The sequence below is a fragment of the Dicentrarchus labrax genome, unplaced genomic scaffold, assembly GCF_905237075.1.
Source record: "Dicentrarchus labrax unplaced genomic scaffold, dlabrax2021, whole genome shotgun sequence".
NCBI lineage: Eukaryota > Metazoa > Chordata > Actinopteri > Moronidae > Dicentrarchus > Dicentrarchus labrax.
The window spans coordinates 9,786,386-9,805,866 of NW_026136703.1; the positions used below are offsets into that span (position 1 = coordinate 9,786,386).

Sequence of the window (19,481 nt, forward strand, 5' to 3'; positions counted from 1 at the left end):
TATGCATGAATAAATACAATATGACTTTATTGGTTTATAATCTGTATCCTCAATCCATTGCCTATGACTATCAAAAGGACTACTGTCAGTCATTATTGGCTTGTAGTTTTAGGTTAACTACATAAAAATGAAAGCTGTACCAAAACATGTTTACAAGTAATTTAAAGTACAGTAAGATGATTCTTTTAGTTTTGCAATGTGACTTCTGGAGTCTTTTTTCCTGAAGACAAATAACATGTGGTTTATAAACACTTCCTGCATACTGTGCATTATTGAATCAAGTGCTGTTGTGTTTGTGTTTTTCATCAGAGGAGGACAACCTGCAGGGCTGGTTCTTTGCAGAGGATGATGGGAATCAGATCAAAAAGCAGAAACACCCTCTCTTGCTTCGGCAAATGCCTGTGGTCATGTCAAAACTGCAGGAGTTTAAGGTGAGCCATTTTCCTTTCCTATGACTTTCTCAACTGAAGGAAACAGTTTGTGTGCACAATAGAGCACTTGGTCAGTTTAGGTCACTTACATTATTATGTCAAACACATATGAAATGCTATGTACAGTATAAATGTAATCTTACATCAACTGTCTGATTGTCCCTATTCCAGTGTGTGTTTGTGTGTGTGTGTGACTACGTTTCACCAACAACACTTAACTGAACAAAATAAGTAGCTTGTCTGTGTTCACATGTGGCCGGTAGCTCAGTTGGTTAGAGTGTGGTGCTAATAATGCCAACGTTGCAGGTTCTTAAGTGAGACATTATACATGACATGGTAAGTGATTTGCTCCCCATGTTACAGTTGTGATATTCCACTGGGAAACACACACTCACACATTCACAACCAACACTTCTAATGTATTCAGTGTTACCATTAAATCATACTCATATGTTATTTTATTTATTCATTCCACTGATTTGTGTAATAAAGTTAGGCTACAGTACAGCATGTAAACATCTTCATTCATCTACAAATATTTATATCACCTTTCACACGAGTTCCTTTCTAGACTTTACCATCTTCTGTTCCACCCCAAGTTCACTCGCATAGCACTAAACAGGCCAACAAATATAACTTTGCTCTCTTTCATTAAATAGTTTTTGTGTGTGTGTGTTTTTAGTTTGTTTGTGTGTGAGTGTCAGACTTCAACTGAGATGGATGGATGTAACCATAGCAACAAAAATAAATAAATAATGCAAATCCTTGCCAACAATTTCTAATGTAAATGATGCTAATATGTGGAATGGGATGTTTGTTTGAAATTGTTTTACATGCCTTGTGTCTATATGGTCTTTTGTATTTGATGGGGTGCCTGAGTTTGGATGGATACTAACAGCCTAGAAGCCTTAAATTTAGGGAAACCGAGGAAACAAGCAAGTTGGAACAAACGTTTTCAGTGTTATTTTTAAATAATTCAGATATTTATTAATTCCAGTGCATTGTGGAATGGAAGTCCTTTTCTATACCTTGCTATTGTCTATTCCACCCCAGATTCACTCACAAAGCACTAAACAGGCCAATAAATATCACTTTGCACTCTTTCACTCCTCTCAGTCCTGCAAGTACAAGATACATTGTTTGTGTGTTTTAGAGTTTTAGATTGCTTGTGTTGAAGTGTCAGACTTCCAAGTGAGTGATTGATTGATTTGATGTAAGGAACTTGTATTCCCATTAAGTAGTAGTCAGTTGATCTGAGCAATGTTGTGGTGCTCATTTGAGCAACATTGTTGGGAGCTGGCTAGAAATGTGACACTAATGTGGGCTGTTTCTATCAGAACAATGCTGAACAGCAAAGTATAAATGATTGGTGTCAAATGAATACCTTCTCAGGTAGGTGGTTTCCTTCATTAGGGCTCAAACTTTTGGAGATCTTTTAGGTTTTTATCTTGAGACTATTTAACACTAACTGGACACTAGAAAACACCTGTTATTTATTAGATTCTGACATGGTGACTCAATGTGTTGAAGTGTTCATCTGACCCGTTTCTTTTTCTTTCTTTACCCTCTCTTATTTCTTCCTGTTCTGTGGCAGGTGGAATGTGCTGTTCATAATCCAGAGCCCCACATCAACACAGAGAGCACAGCCGACACGCCCATCGTGGGCCATGGCTGTGTCTGGGTGAGACATTTTTCCTACATCGTTCAGAAAGAAGCAGTGTGTTAGCTCATATTACAACAATTGCACAAAATAAGACTTTATGTCAATGTTTATAATGGCTACCTACAATATTCTTCCACCCATAGCAGATGTAAAAACACATTCATGGGCTTTAACTTTCCTGGGGGTTGCTCTATGAAGGGAGTTGAACCTACTCAGATCTAACTCGGGGTTATCAAGCAAAGTCTGGGTTGACAAACTCTGATTGCCTGCTATTGTTAAATGGTACTACGGCGATAATTAAGATGTTAGTCAGTTGAGTCTGTGTCAACTTAATATAAGGGTTGTGCTCGCTTGCATGAAAGGGGCTTGTTCAGCAGCACAGGAAGATTTTTTTTCTAATGGCTCGTGCTCCATATTTGTCCCCAAAAGAATGTACAATGATAATAACAGGATAAGAGTTTTAAAAAAACGACCTAATCTCACCCTAGTAGGGGCCAACAATAATAGGGAGACTTGGCAGCGCATTATCGACAGAGTTAATTCATAAGCAACATCATAGTTTTCATGTCGTAGGTTCTCTATTTTTATCTTACAGACTCTTCTTTCATTTGTGATATGATTTCCAAGATTAAAGTGGTAAATTAACAAATATAAAATCTCAGAAATGTACTCGTTAATGAATTAACAGCAATTAAAGCAAGAAAGTGAGCATGAAAAGTTACCCGGGAAATGTGTACAATGCAGTGAATTAAGTATTATATGAATTTAACACTGTTCTATGCCTAAAATCAGGAACTGTGCCTGAGAACTTTAAAATCTGAATTCACATCTAGTCCCTAAAGCACAGAGGCTGAAGGTCTGTGTGAATGTAATGCTCCTGTTAGAATAAATGTACAGTCAGTCGCACCAATCACCCTCTGGATTCCTCTGGAAATAAAGTGCTCTGTATACAGGACTAGCCTATGTATATGTTGTGAATTACCTGCAACCGCATAAAATGCCTCTTTGATCTTTGTAACGACTAACTGGGGACATAGTAAATGCATTCGGGCCCTAGAAGCCTGCATAGATACTGAATTCCCTCAGATGAGAATGGATATCTTTCATAAAGAACATCATCGGGGGAAAATGAGAGGATTTTATTGGTCTCTTAATACCCTCACCCTCTGCAGTAAACCTCTCACAATCTGTACAACATCTTCCAAATGTGCATATTTCTCCACAAGACTGTGGGCAGGAGAGGTGGTTTATAGGGTGACAGCATACCTTGGGTAAAACTTCACCTCATCCACCTTTTGTAGTATGAGTTAACCTGGAAGTTACACCTGATGTCACCAAGTTACTCATGAAGTGTACAGTAGTACAGCGCCGTGGATAAGTGTGTTGAGTGGCTTTAGCAAGTGTTTATTGGCACTATTTAAGCTAAACTACTTTTCTGTCAGTGAGTCTGACTCTTAGTTTTTGAAAAGAGACGTTTTTAATTATAATGTGTTAGCAGAGCAGATGGTAAGTTTTTGCTGTTTATTTATAAAAAAGGTCTAATGCTCCCTTGTGAAAGACAATTAGGGTTTGAAATGTATTGCTTCAGTACTTAAATTTTTCTCAAAATAAACAATGACTATTATGAGCATGGTAATGACTTCTAATGCCGTGTTTCTGGACATCAAGGAAACCCTTGGGTCTGTTAAAGATATAAACATCACTCTAACTATTATTTTCATGGTGCGGTTATATATAAACTGTCACTGAACAATGCACATTTTTAAACATAAATCAATATAAGTATCCCTAAAACAAAATGTTTCTTTATCTTTGTTCAGGTTGCAAGTTGCACCAACCAGATGGGCCAGATATCCATAGTGGCCATGCAGAACTCAAGCCCTAAAGTGACTGAGTGTTTCAATGTAGAGTCACGTATCCTCTGCATGGCCTACGTCCCTGCAGAGCAACCCCAGGAGAATGGCGAGAAGGTCCCAGAAAACAACCATGTCGCCACAGCAAAGGCCAGTGATACCCCCAGTGTCTGTCTGGGCATGGAGGAGGGCAGGTACAGAGACACACACACAGTGTACTTACAGAAGTGTGTCTGCAAGCCTTTAATGTCTTAAAATGTCTACAAGTTAGATTTTATGAAAGCCAGCTGTAACCACACCATACTGTTACTTTTTAATAGGAGACAGTTCAGGATATGCCCCACATCGGAATCAGTTTGCTGGTTTGTACTCAGTTTTAGGGGTCAACTACACGCAAGCGTGTATCACTAGTATTTGTCCTGCTGTGCTAACTTGAATGGACCGTAATGACTCGTAGCACTCAAAAGTATAATTGTCATGTTCATCTGTATGCACTGCATGCAACAGGTCACAATGATCTCCCTCAGATTGTCAAAAAGCACTCTAGTAATCGTATGAAGTCACTTGATAATTTGACAAACTTATCTTGAAAAGTGAAAGTGAGTACACCAAAAATAAAAATATTTAAATGTTTTATTTTCTTAGGGCACTTTCTTCAGGTGAAAATTCAGACATCATACATTTCACTTGTGTCGGCTACAACATAGATTTAATTTAATTGTATTGACTTCAGACTGTTGAAGGGCAACAATCTCTAACTAACTGTATCTATTACCAATATGTTATTGACACTACATGGTTTGTTCCTGGTTTTATTTGTTTAGCATCATTGTGTATAAGAGCAGCCAGCGGTCCAAGAAAGTACGTCTGCAGCATTTCTTCACCCCTGACAAGTCCACCGTCACCAGCCTGGTCTATAAGAAACACTGTCTGTACGCCGGCCTGGTCAGCGGCTCTGTGGCAGTCTACTCCAGATCACAAGGTGAGTCTTTCACAAGGGGACTTATGAATGTGTATCTCATCTGTTATAGTCTCAGAATTCTACCTTTGTAACTTTTGTTGATACTCTTAAATGGCTATAATTAGGGCAATTACGAGGTTAAATCACTGTTATATTGTGACACAGATATGCATTCATTGAGTTAATTAGATTTGGTTTTAAAACTGTGTTGGCTGACAGTGTTTACTTAAATATTTAGTCTGCACTAGCCCTGCATTTTGTAACCTTAGCCTTAATTGGCCATGTATACTCTATGAATAAGAGCACTGTTGTTGACTTGGTAACTTGGTTGTTAGATTTAGCAACTTTTAACACACCTTTAAAACCAACTAGTGCTATATCTGCTGATTTTCTAATTATAGGCCGGAAATTTAATGTGCTACATTGCTAAAGAGTGTGGTGCTAAATTGACACTGCTAAACATTTGACAATGTTATGTTATTCTGGGTAAAACATACGCAGAGTTGTTGTTGTTTTGTGGTTCCTCACTGCTATTTTCTTTCTCTGACTCACTGGGTTGCCAATGCCTAGTGTGTATGTCAGAGGCTCACTGTGTAGCTCAGGGTCAAGAGGTCTCCCTTTGCTCTGTGTTGAGGTTCTGTTTCCGTTTGCTCAGTTGTCTGGGAGAAGCCAATCTGTTAGTGGTGACCTATTTAATGTCTTCCCTCCGAGACGAGCACAGACACATAGGAGGAAAGGATCTGGGCTGCGCTCTTCCCACAGTCTTTCACATTCTGTGTTTTGTGCCATCTCTTATTGGCTTTCATAGTGGTGCCGAACAGAGGGTCTCTGAGCTTCCTCCTCTCACTGCTCCTCTGTGTTTTTCTCGGTCTGTCTCTGCTTTTTCTCCGCATCACAGAATGTGGGTAAAGATAGGTACATATTTCGGAACACAAGGAAACCGAATCCTTGTAATTCTTGGCTGTCAAATATAAGTATTGGTGTCACTATCCTGTGATGCTACCATTGCTAGAGGCATGTTTTATTAACCTCAGTCACACAAATTCATTCCTTTCCATGCCCTCATATGACTTAAATTAGATTTTCATCTCCAAGGACTCACTTTCTAGCTTTTTCATTCTGTTAAGCTGGTCTGTAAGGCTTGTGTCTGCTAGAGAAAGAAATAGAAACAGAGACAGACAGGGAAACAGAGAGAATATAGATGATGGCCTCAGGACAGGAACACAGGAGGAAAACTAGTCTTGCTCATTCCACAGTTGAGCTACAGTGAGCCTGAAGGAAACATAATGTGTGTATGCAGCCGTTCAGGAATGTTTATGGGGCTTCTCATTACTCCTCCTTTTGATGCACATATCACCTCTTTTTCCCTATTCATTCTCCACATACCAATTCTTAGACACTGGTAACTCAATGTTCCAACAGATTCAGTCACTGCTCAAATTAATTCCCAGAAGAAACCCCTGGCACTAAATGCTTTGAGTCTGACTTGTATGATTTCTTCCCATCAACAGTTCTGTCACTGTCACTTGCACATGGTGCCTAATGCTAAAATGATCACTCACCCTGCATAGTTTGGTAGGGAAACTGTTCCCTACATCCCTGTTGTAATGCTACTCAAGTACGTTTTCACAGTGAAAGGCTCTGCCTGTACTCCATTAGCATTTAAAGTAGACCCACGGTTTACATTGCAGAGAAGAAAGCAAGCAGAGCTTGGAGAAATGATCAGCTTCTATTCTTGGATGTTAAACTGTCAGCTGATCAAAGGTTCAAAAACAACTGAACAGACGGGAATGCTGATTTGTCTTTAAAGCCATCAGTGCTGAGTTATCCTGCATGGAAATGCTATCCGGCTGTAGATGTAGTGTGTCTGAAGCTGGCCAGTCAGCCTCATTCTGCCACGCTTGCTATTTCCTTTGTGACTGACTGTGTGAGAGATGGAGAAAGAGGGAGGCAATGACTCGGCAAAGGTCACACGTCATAGACAGACAGTCAGAACATAATCTCTTGTCTTCTATATTCTGACATCCTGCATCATCTACTTTTTCCTGTTGAGAGTATTGTGCATTATTTGTTGAATGTTTGTCAAAATAATAAGAATGATTGGCTGGTTTAATCAGCGTTCCCTGTCTGGTTTGTGCACATACACAATGATAAGTTAGTGGCAGCTGACGCTGACATGAAGGAATGCTACAGTTACAGCAGTGAGAGATGTGGGCAGACTTACATAAGACTGCAAGTTGGCACCCCTGTCATTTTCTTTTCTTTTTCTCCGCTGCTCCATTCCTCTTTCATTTTCTTTTTCTTTTATGTGCATTCACCTACATAGTATGCTTATTACAATAATGTACACAGGGCATTGCTGGAATGCTAATCCCACCTAGCCACTTTAGTGGGAGATTACCCCTCACTTCCCCAGTCATTACTGTACCTCTGAAAGAACATCTCTCCCTGCGTGGCACCTCTGCCTTCAATAGCCGTCTTTGTGCCTTCTCTTAACAAACACTGTTGGTGAGGCCTCATTCACTTCCTGGCCTAAATTAACTCAGGGAATGTGGTATCTGGAGGAAATGAATTTGGTATTCAACACATGGACCTTCTAGCTAAAAGTACATATTACCTGAAAAGAACATTTTTACTGATGTACATTTCCGTTTTTGTGTGTAAAACCAAGCAAACATAGAACTTGTATCTGTCTAAAAAACTTGCACTTAGACTCATTTTATGAGGAAATTGATTGAAATATAAACCAGTGAATAAAATGATTGCAAAAATGTAATGTGCCGATATTTATAAAGACACTGACTGCATGGGGTGTTTCATTGCAGCAGAGCTGGCACTGTAGGTGCCCAGGCACATGTAGAACAGAGTGTGTAGGAGGTGTGTGTGGGATAGAGCTCAGCTCTGACTAATGCCTCGCAGCCCATCTATATTCATAGTGAAGGCTGTGAAATCCATCAATGGCCACTCCACCAGTATTAGCAGACTTATAAATGCAGATGACCTTTTCAGACGACATTTATAAAGACCGACTATTACTGTGTCTTTCATCTAAAGTGTAAACCATCCCTTTAACTATGTCACATGAAAAATTGAGATTGAGAGAGATTTCCATTGCAAAAGAGAATGCATTAATACTAGTAGAAGAAATGTACGATACAGTAATATTTGGTTTGTTGTAGCTTATGTTTCATCACACTGCAACTTTATTAGATTTCAGTTCCTTATGTGTATTATGTGTTTGCATATAAACTGCATTTTGTTCCTAAGGTATTTTGTGAAATACAATTTTTTTTTTTTTTGTACTGATGTGAAAAAATTGTGTTTGCTGTTGCAGATGGTTTGTGGAGCTATGAAAAGCCCAAGGTGCTGAAGCTGGGAGTCCTCCCAGTCAAGGCCATGCTGGCTGTGGAGGAGCACCTCTGGGCTTCATCAGGTGGACAGGTCTTCATCATAAGCACCCACACACACTGTGTAGAGGTACGTAACCTAGCTCTGATGCTGTCAGGCTACTATTACATACCATGTCTATCACCTATGTGTAGAGAGCAGGGTCTGAGTCCAGTCTGAATATGAAACAGTGAACAGAGATTAAGTTTGAGTGCAGTGATTTCTCGTGTGGGAGATTTCCCAAGAAGTGCAAACTGTGGTCACTTAAAGTATAAAAAACATCCAGTGGTTCCTTCTTTCCATATCCTGAAATATGGATTGTATTCCCAGTGTTTGTGTTCTGGCCTGGTTTAGGGAATGGAAGCCATGGATCCAGGAATAGTAACCTCCCTCTGACATGCACTCACTCATAATCTGTTTAGCCTCATTAAGCTCATTATGCTGGACCACCTGCCTGTCCCGCTCTCTTTTCCTCGCTTAGGACTTACAGTTAGTCCAGAGTGCTGACTGTAAGTGAAACAGGAGAGAGAGAGAGAGACTGAGAGGAAGAAATGGTAAGAAGGCTAAGAAACTGGATATTCAAATAATTATGTAATAAATACTTAATCAAAGGTAGATCAAATACAAGAAACAACAGATAAGATGTGTGAAAAACAAAAATGCAGGGCATTACATTTACATTTCATGATTGTTCATCACAACATTTTATGAGAACATTTTACTGACACACTTGTGAATGGACTCTCCTTAACTAAATATAACTCCACCTACATGTAGAGCAATGTGTGGCGAGATTATGTAACCTGTGGTGAGCCCAGTGTATCTCCATGCATAGAGAATTCAAATTTACACTCTGCACATATTCAAAACTATTCTTGTTCACACTAATGAAAGAAATGAAAGAGTTAAAGAAAATAATTTATGAAACAGATTTAGTTTAAGCTTATAGTACAAGATCGTATTAAACATTGGTAAATACTGCCTTTCAGTGTGCTTCCTGTTTCGACTACTCCTGACAGTCTCATTATGTTCTGAAATATTGACATTACCCCTAAATAAATATCTTTGGTGGATTTGGCCAAAAAAAAAACAACCATTGTTTCATATTCTGTGTTGTCTATTGTAGAAATGTGATTCTTTTGATTTCATTTCGACTGTAAAGCGTAATCACAGGGTCCCAGACGTAACAACCACGGAAAATGCATGTGCAGGTGTAGTCTAAACAGACTTGAGACAGATTTTCTGTGGGTTGATTGGTGTCATATGCTTTTCAAATAGTTTTTCTCATGTTTGTACTCACACATAGCCAATACAAGACAGACAAGTCAGAAATTCACCCTGTAGCCACTGTCATGTTTAGTCTGCGTTTAAAATGTCACTAGCAACAGTAGTAAGTTCTGTTTGTAGGTTGTTGTGTCATTTCAGATTCTGCATCTTAATGCAGCAAACAAAATTTTGTAAATATAATAATTGTAATATGAAAATTATTTAATGGTCCTGTCTGTGGGATTTAGTGGCATCTAAATTGTTGACGGTAACATCCTCGCCTCAACCTCCTCTGTTTCAAGCAAAAAAAAACACATACACATACATATTTGCACTTGGAATCACTTGCTCTGTGTCCTTCTTTGAGAAAAATTAACTGAAATCAAAAAGACATTTATATTTTATATTCTTCGGTTTTATGATGGTGCTCCCTATTTTTGTTGGCATATCGATTGTTTTCATACATCCAATCAAATTGCTTCATTTTAAACCATATTTGCAGTCACACTGACCAACAGCAACCTGCCAGACAACACAAGAGTTTAAACAACCCTGATTAATAAAGATTCAAGATTTCTAGTGAATCTAACTTACAAAGATGGACCTTCCTGCACCTTAGCTTGTTGAATGAGTCACCAAACAGTCTATCGCTAACGTCAGTTTGCTGTATAAATAGTTGATAATCAGGTAATTAGCTGCTAGTGAGCTGTAGAACATTGAACAGCATGCATACCTGCACTTTGGTCCGTTTAGATGTTGGATGGTTGGTCTCAAGTTGACTTGTACTTGTGCATTTCTGTTTAAGTTTGACCAACGTCTTTAATTTAATGAATTTATATTTTGAATGAACTCACTCTTAATAAATGTTATTGTTACTTTGGCATTTTGGCTTTGAATGTATTCTAAGTGTGCAGTAGGTAATGCCTAATTTCTGTTACCCTACCCTGTCTCCTGCATCCAGAGGCAGCTGGAGGCCCACCAGGAAGAGGGCATGGTGGTGTCACACATGGTGGTGGCTGGGGTGGGCATCTGGATCGCCTTCAGCTCGGGTTCCACTCTGCGTCTTTTCCACACCGAGACCCTGGAGCACCTGCAGGACATTAACATTGCCACACCTGTCCACAATGCACTGCCTGGTAAGACTTACTTAACTTTCATTTATAGACGGACAAATTATCAATCCAGTTCTTATTAAAAAGAAGACACATTGTGGATTTTTATTCCATCAGCACTGGGAATAACATTAAGCTTAAGTATTCATTATTTTGAGATAAAGTCAGCTGTCCAGGGTCAACTATTCTGCCAGTAAACAGATCTGTAAATGATTCAGCCTATATTGCTAAATTTCTTTATTTGGCCTCTACATCCTTTGCCAATTTTTTTTTTTTTTTTTGACAAAAAAGCAAACAGCAGATAATTTTTGTAGGTGGTTCAAAACATAAACATCTTTTGGAATCGTTTATGGTTTATTTTACACAGTAACTAATAAAAAAAAATAAATAAATACTGTACTGTAGTTTTCAGAGGTTTTTCTCACCTTGTAGAAGTCCTTGGTTGGTGTACAACCTTGTGGATTAAGATGCAGTCATGGTTATTCTGTGGTTTTACCACCTTTACCACTTCAACAGCCACAGCCTCTCTCAATTCTCCTCGCCTGCCCTTGAGTATCAATCAGTAATGCGATCTGTTCGCCTGAGTCTGCTTAGAGAGTGTCAGACTGTCTGACGAAGAACAGCAAAGCATATTTGTTCTCGCTTGTGATATCTGATCTTGTGATCATCTAGTCAAATAAACTTATTCAAATACAGCCCTGCATTTGTGGACTGTGAAGCAGGCCCCATGACCTCATGTTTTCTGAGGTGCTGTCTTACTTGGTGCCTGTCAGTAATTAGCTGACATCAGTGTAGGTGCTGGTTCAGACAGCTTTTGTTATGACAGGTTTGTAATGCTCTCGCCCTCTTTCAAAGGCTCCTTTAGTCTAAACAGTGAATCAGGAACCTCTCATTTTATCTCTATTCATAGTGTTGCAAGAACACTCTTGACCTCATCAAGTAATTTCTAAGGGAACTTAGTCTGGGAAAGAAAAATCCAGCCCAAATCTGAACACTTGTGAAAACAAATAATAGGACATCCTTTTGATAACTGACCAAACATAGAATTATGAATTATGACATCTCATTGAAATATACAGCATATTTCAAGCTGAGCTACTAGTTGAGCTTATAGAGTTCAGCATAAAAAAACATTTCTCAGCTATCTCAAACATTAATGGTACCAAAGATCAAGAGCTTGTTTTGAGAAGCTATCTACATTGCTCTATATCACTATGGATAAGTGAGAACATCTTTTCTTAGTCATTTGGAATAACTGAACCCTAAATGCATTGAACAAAACACTTTAAGACTGAGTATGGGAAAGTTGATTTTACCATGCAACAAACTTATTATAGCATTACTGGTGAGTGCGGTAACTCTGATGAGAACAGTGGTTTGTCCCTGCTTTGAAGAGTAATTACTTTACTGACATCATTCCAGTGTAATGGCTCACCTTTGATCTCTGAGTGTTAAGGCGCTGCAGATGTAAACCTGTCATTAACAGGTTGTAATATCTGCAGAACAATGTCAGAGGCGAGACAAATGAGCCATACGTCACAGACGGTTTGATACCAGATGACTTTAATTGTCGGGAGCAAATATTTGCTTTTTGAGGGTCTGAATAGCTGAACTAATCATGTATGTGACACACAGTATGTTTGTATAACCAAGGAATGTACTACATCGTACCATAACCCTGTTTAGAGGTCCTGGGCGTGTTCTTCAACACAGAGTTTTGTTACTATAGAAATTGTTGTCCTCACAGCAGATGATATTATATATAGTGTGTGGTAGTTGGTTGTACAACAGTTTCCTGCCATGTGTGTTTAAGCCAAACGTTGTCGGAGAGGATGTTCAGGTCAAATAAAATGACACTCGTCCCAGGCTGAAGTCATCAGAGCGGCCTGCTGCTTTGGATCTTGTAATCTGCCGTGTTATATCAGCTTGACCCAAAAAACACATAGCAGCCTAAAAGGATGAATTTAGTGGTTTTGTTTTTGTTTTTTTTTTTTTTTTTGGTGATGGGAGATTGCTTGTTGATACGAACTCAGGATTTGTGCAGTCCAATCGCTGCTGCTTTCAGTCTCTTTTTCCTTCATGCTGAGTAATGCAGACAGCTGTGGCTTGCTTTACATAAATGGTAGTCGACTCTTTGCCTTCGCCTTGAAACTGGACTGTACAGTGTTTTCATACTTAAATGAGGTTTTGATCTGAGCTTTGAGTTTTTTGTGATGACATCTATGTTTAATCTGCATGTGCATTGTGGTCTGCACTTAATGACTAGCCTGCAGTTCGGTGCTATCTCATCTTCAGCGTCATTAGCGGTGCTGTCATTAGCCCAGCTCTTGCCTAGACTGTAGCCTTCAGGGGACTTCTTCATTATTGCCACAAGGTAGCAATAACATTCAGAAAGACATAAAAATTATTTAGCTACAGAATGATGGGAGAGAATGTGTGGAGAAATTAGCATTTATTAATTAACAGAATGTCAGATCTCATGTAATTAGCTTTTGGGAGATGACTTTAAATGTCACTTAGCTGTTGGAGCGGCTATGAAGACAGAATCCAGTGCTGTGAAGGCTTAGGAGCAAACTCCGACAGAGAACCATTCACTCGCAGCTTTTCGTATCCATGACTACAATTTGTTCAACATGGCACAGTAATTAACAGCATTTCTGCTGCCTCATGCTTCTGACTGCAAAGAAAAAATAATTATAGATAGTGCCAGCAACAGCAGAAACATTCAATTTACAAACTCAAGTTCTGTATGTAAAAACTATAAGAGATGACCGACTGCTGGGAGTGTCCACCCTCACTTGATACTGTGGGAGAATGTCTCTCTGATACGCAGTGTTTAGAGCTACAAGAGGAAGGCCTCTTTGTCAGACAGATGTGAATGATAAAAGTAGCCTGCTTTGGGACCTCACTGCCCATATTGCCTAATAGGATCCATGCAACCGCAGAGGAAGCCAGTTCTGGGGAAGACCACCACACATGAAAGCTTTCATCCTCTGGGCCTCGCCATTAAGAGCTTGCTTCCTCTGATAACAGTATTGGTTCCCTGGACTGTCAGTCAGCATGGAAATCAAACGTTTTTCATCCTGTTTAAATCACCAACAAGGTTGTGTGGTTGGGGATTTGGCTATTTTATGAATCGGTTGAAAGAAGTCCACCTTTCTGCCAATCTTTCTGTGTTCTGTTGCTTTTCCAGAAAGCTCCACAGTGGCGTTTATCACTGCTGGCTGCTGCTGTGGAGCAGACTGAGACCAAAAGAATGTGCTGTTTCTGCACAAACTCTGATGTAATTGGAACTACCAGCCAAACTGTTTTGACAGGAGAGAGTGCATGCAATCGACGTGTTTTAGGCCATGAGTGACAGGTCTTTCATTTGCCATTCTGTGCCCCATTAATGTACATTTACTGAGATACAAGCTAAAAAATAATATCTGCTTATCAGAAAATTACAAGAAAAGGCGCTATCCTGAAATTTGTTCTGCAATAGCCTCTTCTCCAGGAAGTCCACATTATGATGAAGGGATATTACATTACACATCCTAATGCAGTTTTGGCTTGTATACACTTAGAACACACAATGGGGCTCACAATCACAGAGATGGGGCGTTGTCTTCGGTGTGAATGCCTATTTAAATGGTGCAGTGTTGAAATGCAGGAGGTGCTCTAGGTGGGGCTATCCTTCTCATGTTCATGCATGTTGGAGCAATTCCGCTAACTCCCTTTATTGCAGACAGGAGTTCCTTATCCAAGTGCTAAACAGACAGCTGGCTAATATGCTGTAATAGCAGTAATTTTCACTGTTTATTAAAGAATCCTATGCGGCTCATGTTTTAGAGTAATTTAGTGGTAATTTAAACATACTAGTTTCTGTATTCCTAAATCTTAATTTGGTATATATCAGACAAGTACTACTGAATCTGAACAAGCACAAAATATGTAAAATAGTCATAAAATACTCATATTAAAGAAGTGAGGTAAAGTGTGAATAAAGTTATATCTTAAAAAGTTCTTAATAAGCACTTCAAAAAGCAGTAGTCATCCTCCATCATAGCAGCCTGCACCGTGATGATGTCTCAGATGAAGGCTAGCTGGCTGGCTGCTGTGCTGAGGGTCTAGTCTGCCTTTGTCTGCTGCTCTGTGACCTAAATAGGCAGCCGTGCATGGCCTAATGGGAGACAAACATCAGGGGGGTCAGTAAATAACACCTCCAGCTCCTCTTTGTTTGTATGCCACCATTGTTGCACACATCCCAACATGGATAAGACGCTTACGTCTGAGTGGACATCCACTCCCTCAGAGGTACATGGATTGAGTAGACGTGATAGGAATGGATAACTTAAAACTTGTCTTAGTCTCTTCTCTTTGGAAACATGGTAAATTGACATTAAAATAACTACGATTGCTTATGACCAGTGAGGTATACAGTGTATGAAAATGTTGGTCAGTTGGTTGTTGGCTGGTCAGTCCATCAGTTTGGTCCAGACTGAAATATCTCAACAACTATTGCATATATTTCTTTGAGATGTTATAGAGATATTCATGGTCCCCAGAGGATGACTGCATCTGATTTTGGTGAACCCTGACCCTACTCTAGCACCACCATAAGGTTGGCCTTTTTTGGTTTTTAGTGAAGTCTATTTGATGGACTCCCTTGAAATTTGGCACAGCCTTTCATTTTCTCTCTCATTATGAATTATAATCCCTTTGGTGATCCTCCGATCCTCTAATCAGCAAATGTTAACATGCTCAACAAAATGAAAATGTTAAATATTATACCTGCTAAACATCAGCATGTTAACATCCTCAGAGAGCCACTAACATGGCTCCTAGTTTAGTGTATAGATATACAGCACACTAAACCTTGCTCTGTCAGTGATGCAACTGATGAAATGTGTTTGTATCATTGAGTGAACAACATTTAAATAGAAGTATCCACATTGTGCTGATCTGAGTTATTTCTAGACTGACTGAATGGCTGATATTATTGTAATGTTTAGGATTTGCCCCTCCCTCCTGCTGTTGGTTGTCAGGACTAAGTGCAGATCAAAGTGGTGCTCTGATGTAGGATCAGGGCCAGAGCTGGGCCGTGTTGACGTTCACTCTGGGTTTATTTTAGTTCACCCTCTGGGTGGGGAACTCCAAATATTATGAAAGGAGGAAGTTGAGCAAGGCCCCCGACCAGCGGTCTGTGTGTTTCTGCTAACTCTGGGCCCTCATTAGAAGCACATGTGGGCAAGACTCAGGGCCCAGTCTTCAACTGTACCTGCCTGCCTATCTGGCATGATTCCTGGAAGTGTGGCAGTATGGCGTGTGTGTGCCCCATGCAAAGGGTCAGCTCTAGTGAGGGGGGTCAGTCAGAGAGACTGGCAGTAATTTTTCCTAAAGCCCAAGAGGATTACTTTGAGGGAGGAAATTCAAGTCAAGCTGTTAGAGCAGTAATGACTCATGACAGTCTCGCCTCCCACATGGCAAGACTGAAAAGACTTTTTTTTTTACAAAACCCCAGATTCTTATTACAATCATACAAAATGATGATAAAAATGTCTCACTAGATACCATTTGTTGCACAGCTTATTCCCGACAAAGCTCCCGTGTGGGAACGTCTGCGATGAGTGCCAAACTCCACATAATAAGTCAGCTAACACAGCAAGCCTGACTTTATTGCCATCCATGCTGAAAGGTGCTGTTAACTTAACAATAACAGCTTTTACAGTCCAAAGTGACATCACAGTGATTTTTCTGACCAGGATGGAAGGGAAAAGGTCAGGTCAGATTGTCCTGTTGTAGCTGCCACAGAGGCAGAGCTCCTTGCTTAATTACAGCATTACGCTTCACTCATTTCGTTACATAACACTTTTGTGTTTGTTTGTTTGACTCAAAGTGGACCATAATGGGACATTTTTTCTGTGTTCAGACACTTGAAAAGAGCTGCTTTTATCCAGGCTGCTCTTTTTACGTTGCCCTGGAGACAAATAACCATTGTCGCTGTAGAAATGCCCCACTTACAAAAAAGATACACCCGCTCCCTCCCGCGCACCGCACAGTATTCAAGTGGCCCATTAACTATGCTCTTTTCTGATTTTCCAGTGTGCATGAGCACGCTGCATCTGTGTGAGGTCTAACAGGTCATGCTTGACACTGTAAATTACTAAGGGTGGTAGAATATGTTTTCCAAGAAACATTCATTAGCGGTCTCTCAATATTTCCAGTTAAATGTTTAACTAAACTAAATTAAGTTATGCTTCTTGTTGTATTCACAGGGAACCAGAGAGTGTCAGTGAGCAGTCTGCTGGTCTGTCATGGTCTGTTGCTGGTCGGGACCAACCTGGGGGTGACTGTGGCCCTCTCTGTCCCCAGACTGCAGGGGATCCCCAAGGTCACAGGTAACACTGAAACATTACTGTATCCCATATGCAAATATACTCAACTAAGGATTCTTTTCATTATTAATCAGTCTAAAATGATTTAGATTTTTAAAAAATAGTAAGGAAATGTCCATCATACATTTTGAGAGCCCAAGGTGACATCTTAAAATGAAAAGCAGCAAATTTTCACATTGGAGAAGCTGACAACCAGTTTGGTATTTATCTTAATTAATTAAAAGTTAAGATTTTCTGTTGATGGTAGTTCGTAATTATTTGAACTTTGAAATTATACTTCCTAAGAGGTTCAATAGGGGTTGATTTGCCTCAGAGATGTTCTGACATATTTGCAGAAAATGAATTGGTTTAAAATTTCAAATACTTCAAGGTCTTGATGAGTATTAAAGCGACTGTAACTGTTGTCAGGTCGGGGTATGGTGTCCCTACACGCCCACAACGGACCAGTCAAGTTCCTCACTGTGGCCGCTGCAGTGTGTAACCGGCCCTCTGGCGTGTCGTCATCCACCCCTCCCACCTCAGTCCAGCCAACAGAGACCGATGATGGGGAGAACACCCAGCCCCCCTCAGATTCAGCCCTGGCTCCCCCTCAGGGACGGGGTGTGTGGTTGGGAGAGGCAGGCTGTACCACCATGGCTCTCCAGGACTCCCTGTCTTCGTCCTGCGGCTCCCTAGCTCCATCCCAGGGCTCCTTGGAGCACGGGCCCGAGGATGGGGCCCTTTACGACATGCTCCATGATCCAGCCCATCACCAGAAAGGCCGCCGGGCCAGCAAGGTAGATGTCAGCTCTCTGCTGGTGGTGTCCGGAGGGTTGGGCAACCGCAGGGTCAACAAAAAGACAAAACCGTCTCGCCATGAGGACACCACCTCTACTATCATGATCTGGCAGATCCCCTTACTCAACGTGTAACAACAATAGCACCTTGGTAAGCTGGAAATAGCATTATATCAATAACCAGTAGAACATTTAATTGCTGACCTGTATATGGATCTTACCTATATTCTTTGTCTCTTTTCAGGTTATAACAGAAGTGCTGCACACAACTCACAAGGAGATTGTTGTCTTCATGGAACACTTGGGATCAATCAAAACAACTAAATGTCTCATTGAAACAAGAAGTGCATCAAGCATCATCCACAGTAATCCGATGAAGTTTCTAATAATGTCTCCTGCCATAATAAAAACAAAGGATTAGTATAACAACCCACAATCATGATGGTGCAAACAGCACCCTACAGACCAGTAAAAGGATATACTGTATTTGTTAAGTTTGAAAACACCCCCTGATAAAGTTGGTTGTTGTAACATGGCTAATACATTTGTCTTCAGTGTTCGTGCCATACCAGTTGACTATATAGGACTGCAGTATTTAAATCAGTGTTGAAAGGAAACGAGAAAGGCATGTAAGGTAGCGATGGAGCTTTGAGTCTGTTACATAAAGGTTTTATTAAGATTAGGATTAGGTTTTTGGCCAGATCATCTGTCAAGGCCAGAGTTGTAAATATGAAGTATGACAACTCAGGATTACACGTGTGTGAGTTTTATGGTCAGAGAGGCTCCGTGTCAAATCCCTTCACTATTGAACCAGCTTGTCCGCTGCTTTTACCATTCTGTTAACAGAAAAGGGATTAAAAAGGTGAAACACTGATGACTGAATGAGTTAGGGAAGGCTTGATGAGAATCCCTGGCTGGCCAGGTTTCTGTTCATAAAGGTATGAAAGAGTTGTTTTCACCAGGAGAGATCCCCCTCACCCCATCACATCTTTGTGTCTCACATAAGGATATTTAAAAAAAAAGAAAGAAAGCTTTATACTTTTGTCACAATTTGTATGTACTTTGTATTAACAAATGCATAAACTGTTTTATTGAGCAACCTTGTGTATTTACTTGAATTTTCAAAGCATCCATGCAATTCTGTGAGTTTTTCTTACTTATTATCCTTCAGTAGTTTTTTTAAACTGATGATTCTCCTCTTGGGAAATACACATCCACTTTGTTGCAGCTTTTCTAGAGTTTCCAGCTCAAAGAAATGTAAAGGAGTTGACATTATGGTAAAAAATGTAAGTCATATTCAAGACATGGAGGAGGAAAAGAATGTCAGTGTGCCTATTTTTCTTGACTGAAACTAACCTCGTACTCCACTCTGCTTGTGCACAGCCATCAGTGCATGCTGGGACTAGCAATGTGCCTGAGGGGCCGCAGGAACTGAGCCTGATACAGCTCTTCCGGGATTTCAATGCTCATTTCTCCCACTGCCGAACAGAGAGGGTCAAGATTCTTTCTCTCTCCTAACGCCCACGTCCACTGTTGCACAACCAGGTTTCACTATATTATCAGTTCTAACAAAAATAGACGAGATGATTTCACGTTGGAGATGTTCCCATACTACAGTCCACGGCACCACAGGCTTATCCCAAATATTATCTGAT

At 40.1% G+C, this 19,481-nt stretch overlaps 1 protein-coding gene across 2 annotated transcripts in view; it reads left to right on the forward strand.

Moving 5' to 3' along the window:
* The window catches only part of arhgef10 (Rho guanine nucleotide exchange factor (GEF) 10), a 50,073-nt gene extending 31,148 nt beyond the window's left edge, over nt 1-18,925 (forward strand). For both annotated transcript variants that reach the window (XM_051391721.1, XM_051391724.1), the window contains 9 exons: nt 310-431; nt 2,026-2,112; nt 3,915-4,141; nt 4,772-4,929; nt 8,243-8,385; nt 10,523-10,697; nt 16,931-17,053; nt 17,459-17,977; nt 18,071-18,925. In XM_051391721.1, the coding sequence (XP_051247681.1) occupies nt 310-431; nt 2,026-2,112; nt 3,915-4,141; nt 4,772-4,929; nt 8,243-8,385; nt 10,523-10,697; nt 16,931-17,053; nt 17,459-17,961 (1,538 nt within the window). In that variant the 3' untranslated portion in view covers nt 17,962-17,977; nt 18,071-18,925. The remainder of the gene's footprint in view (nt 1-309; nt 432-2,025; nt 2,113-3,914; nt 4,142-4,771; nt 4,930-8,242; nt 8,386-10,522; nt 10,698-16,930; nt 17,054-17,458; nt 17,978-18,070) is intronic.
* Nucleotides 18,926-19,481: the final 556 nt, after the last annotated feature.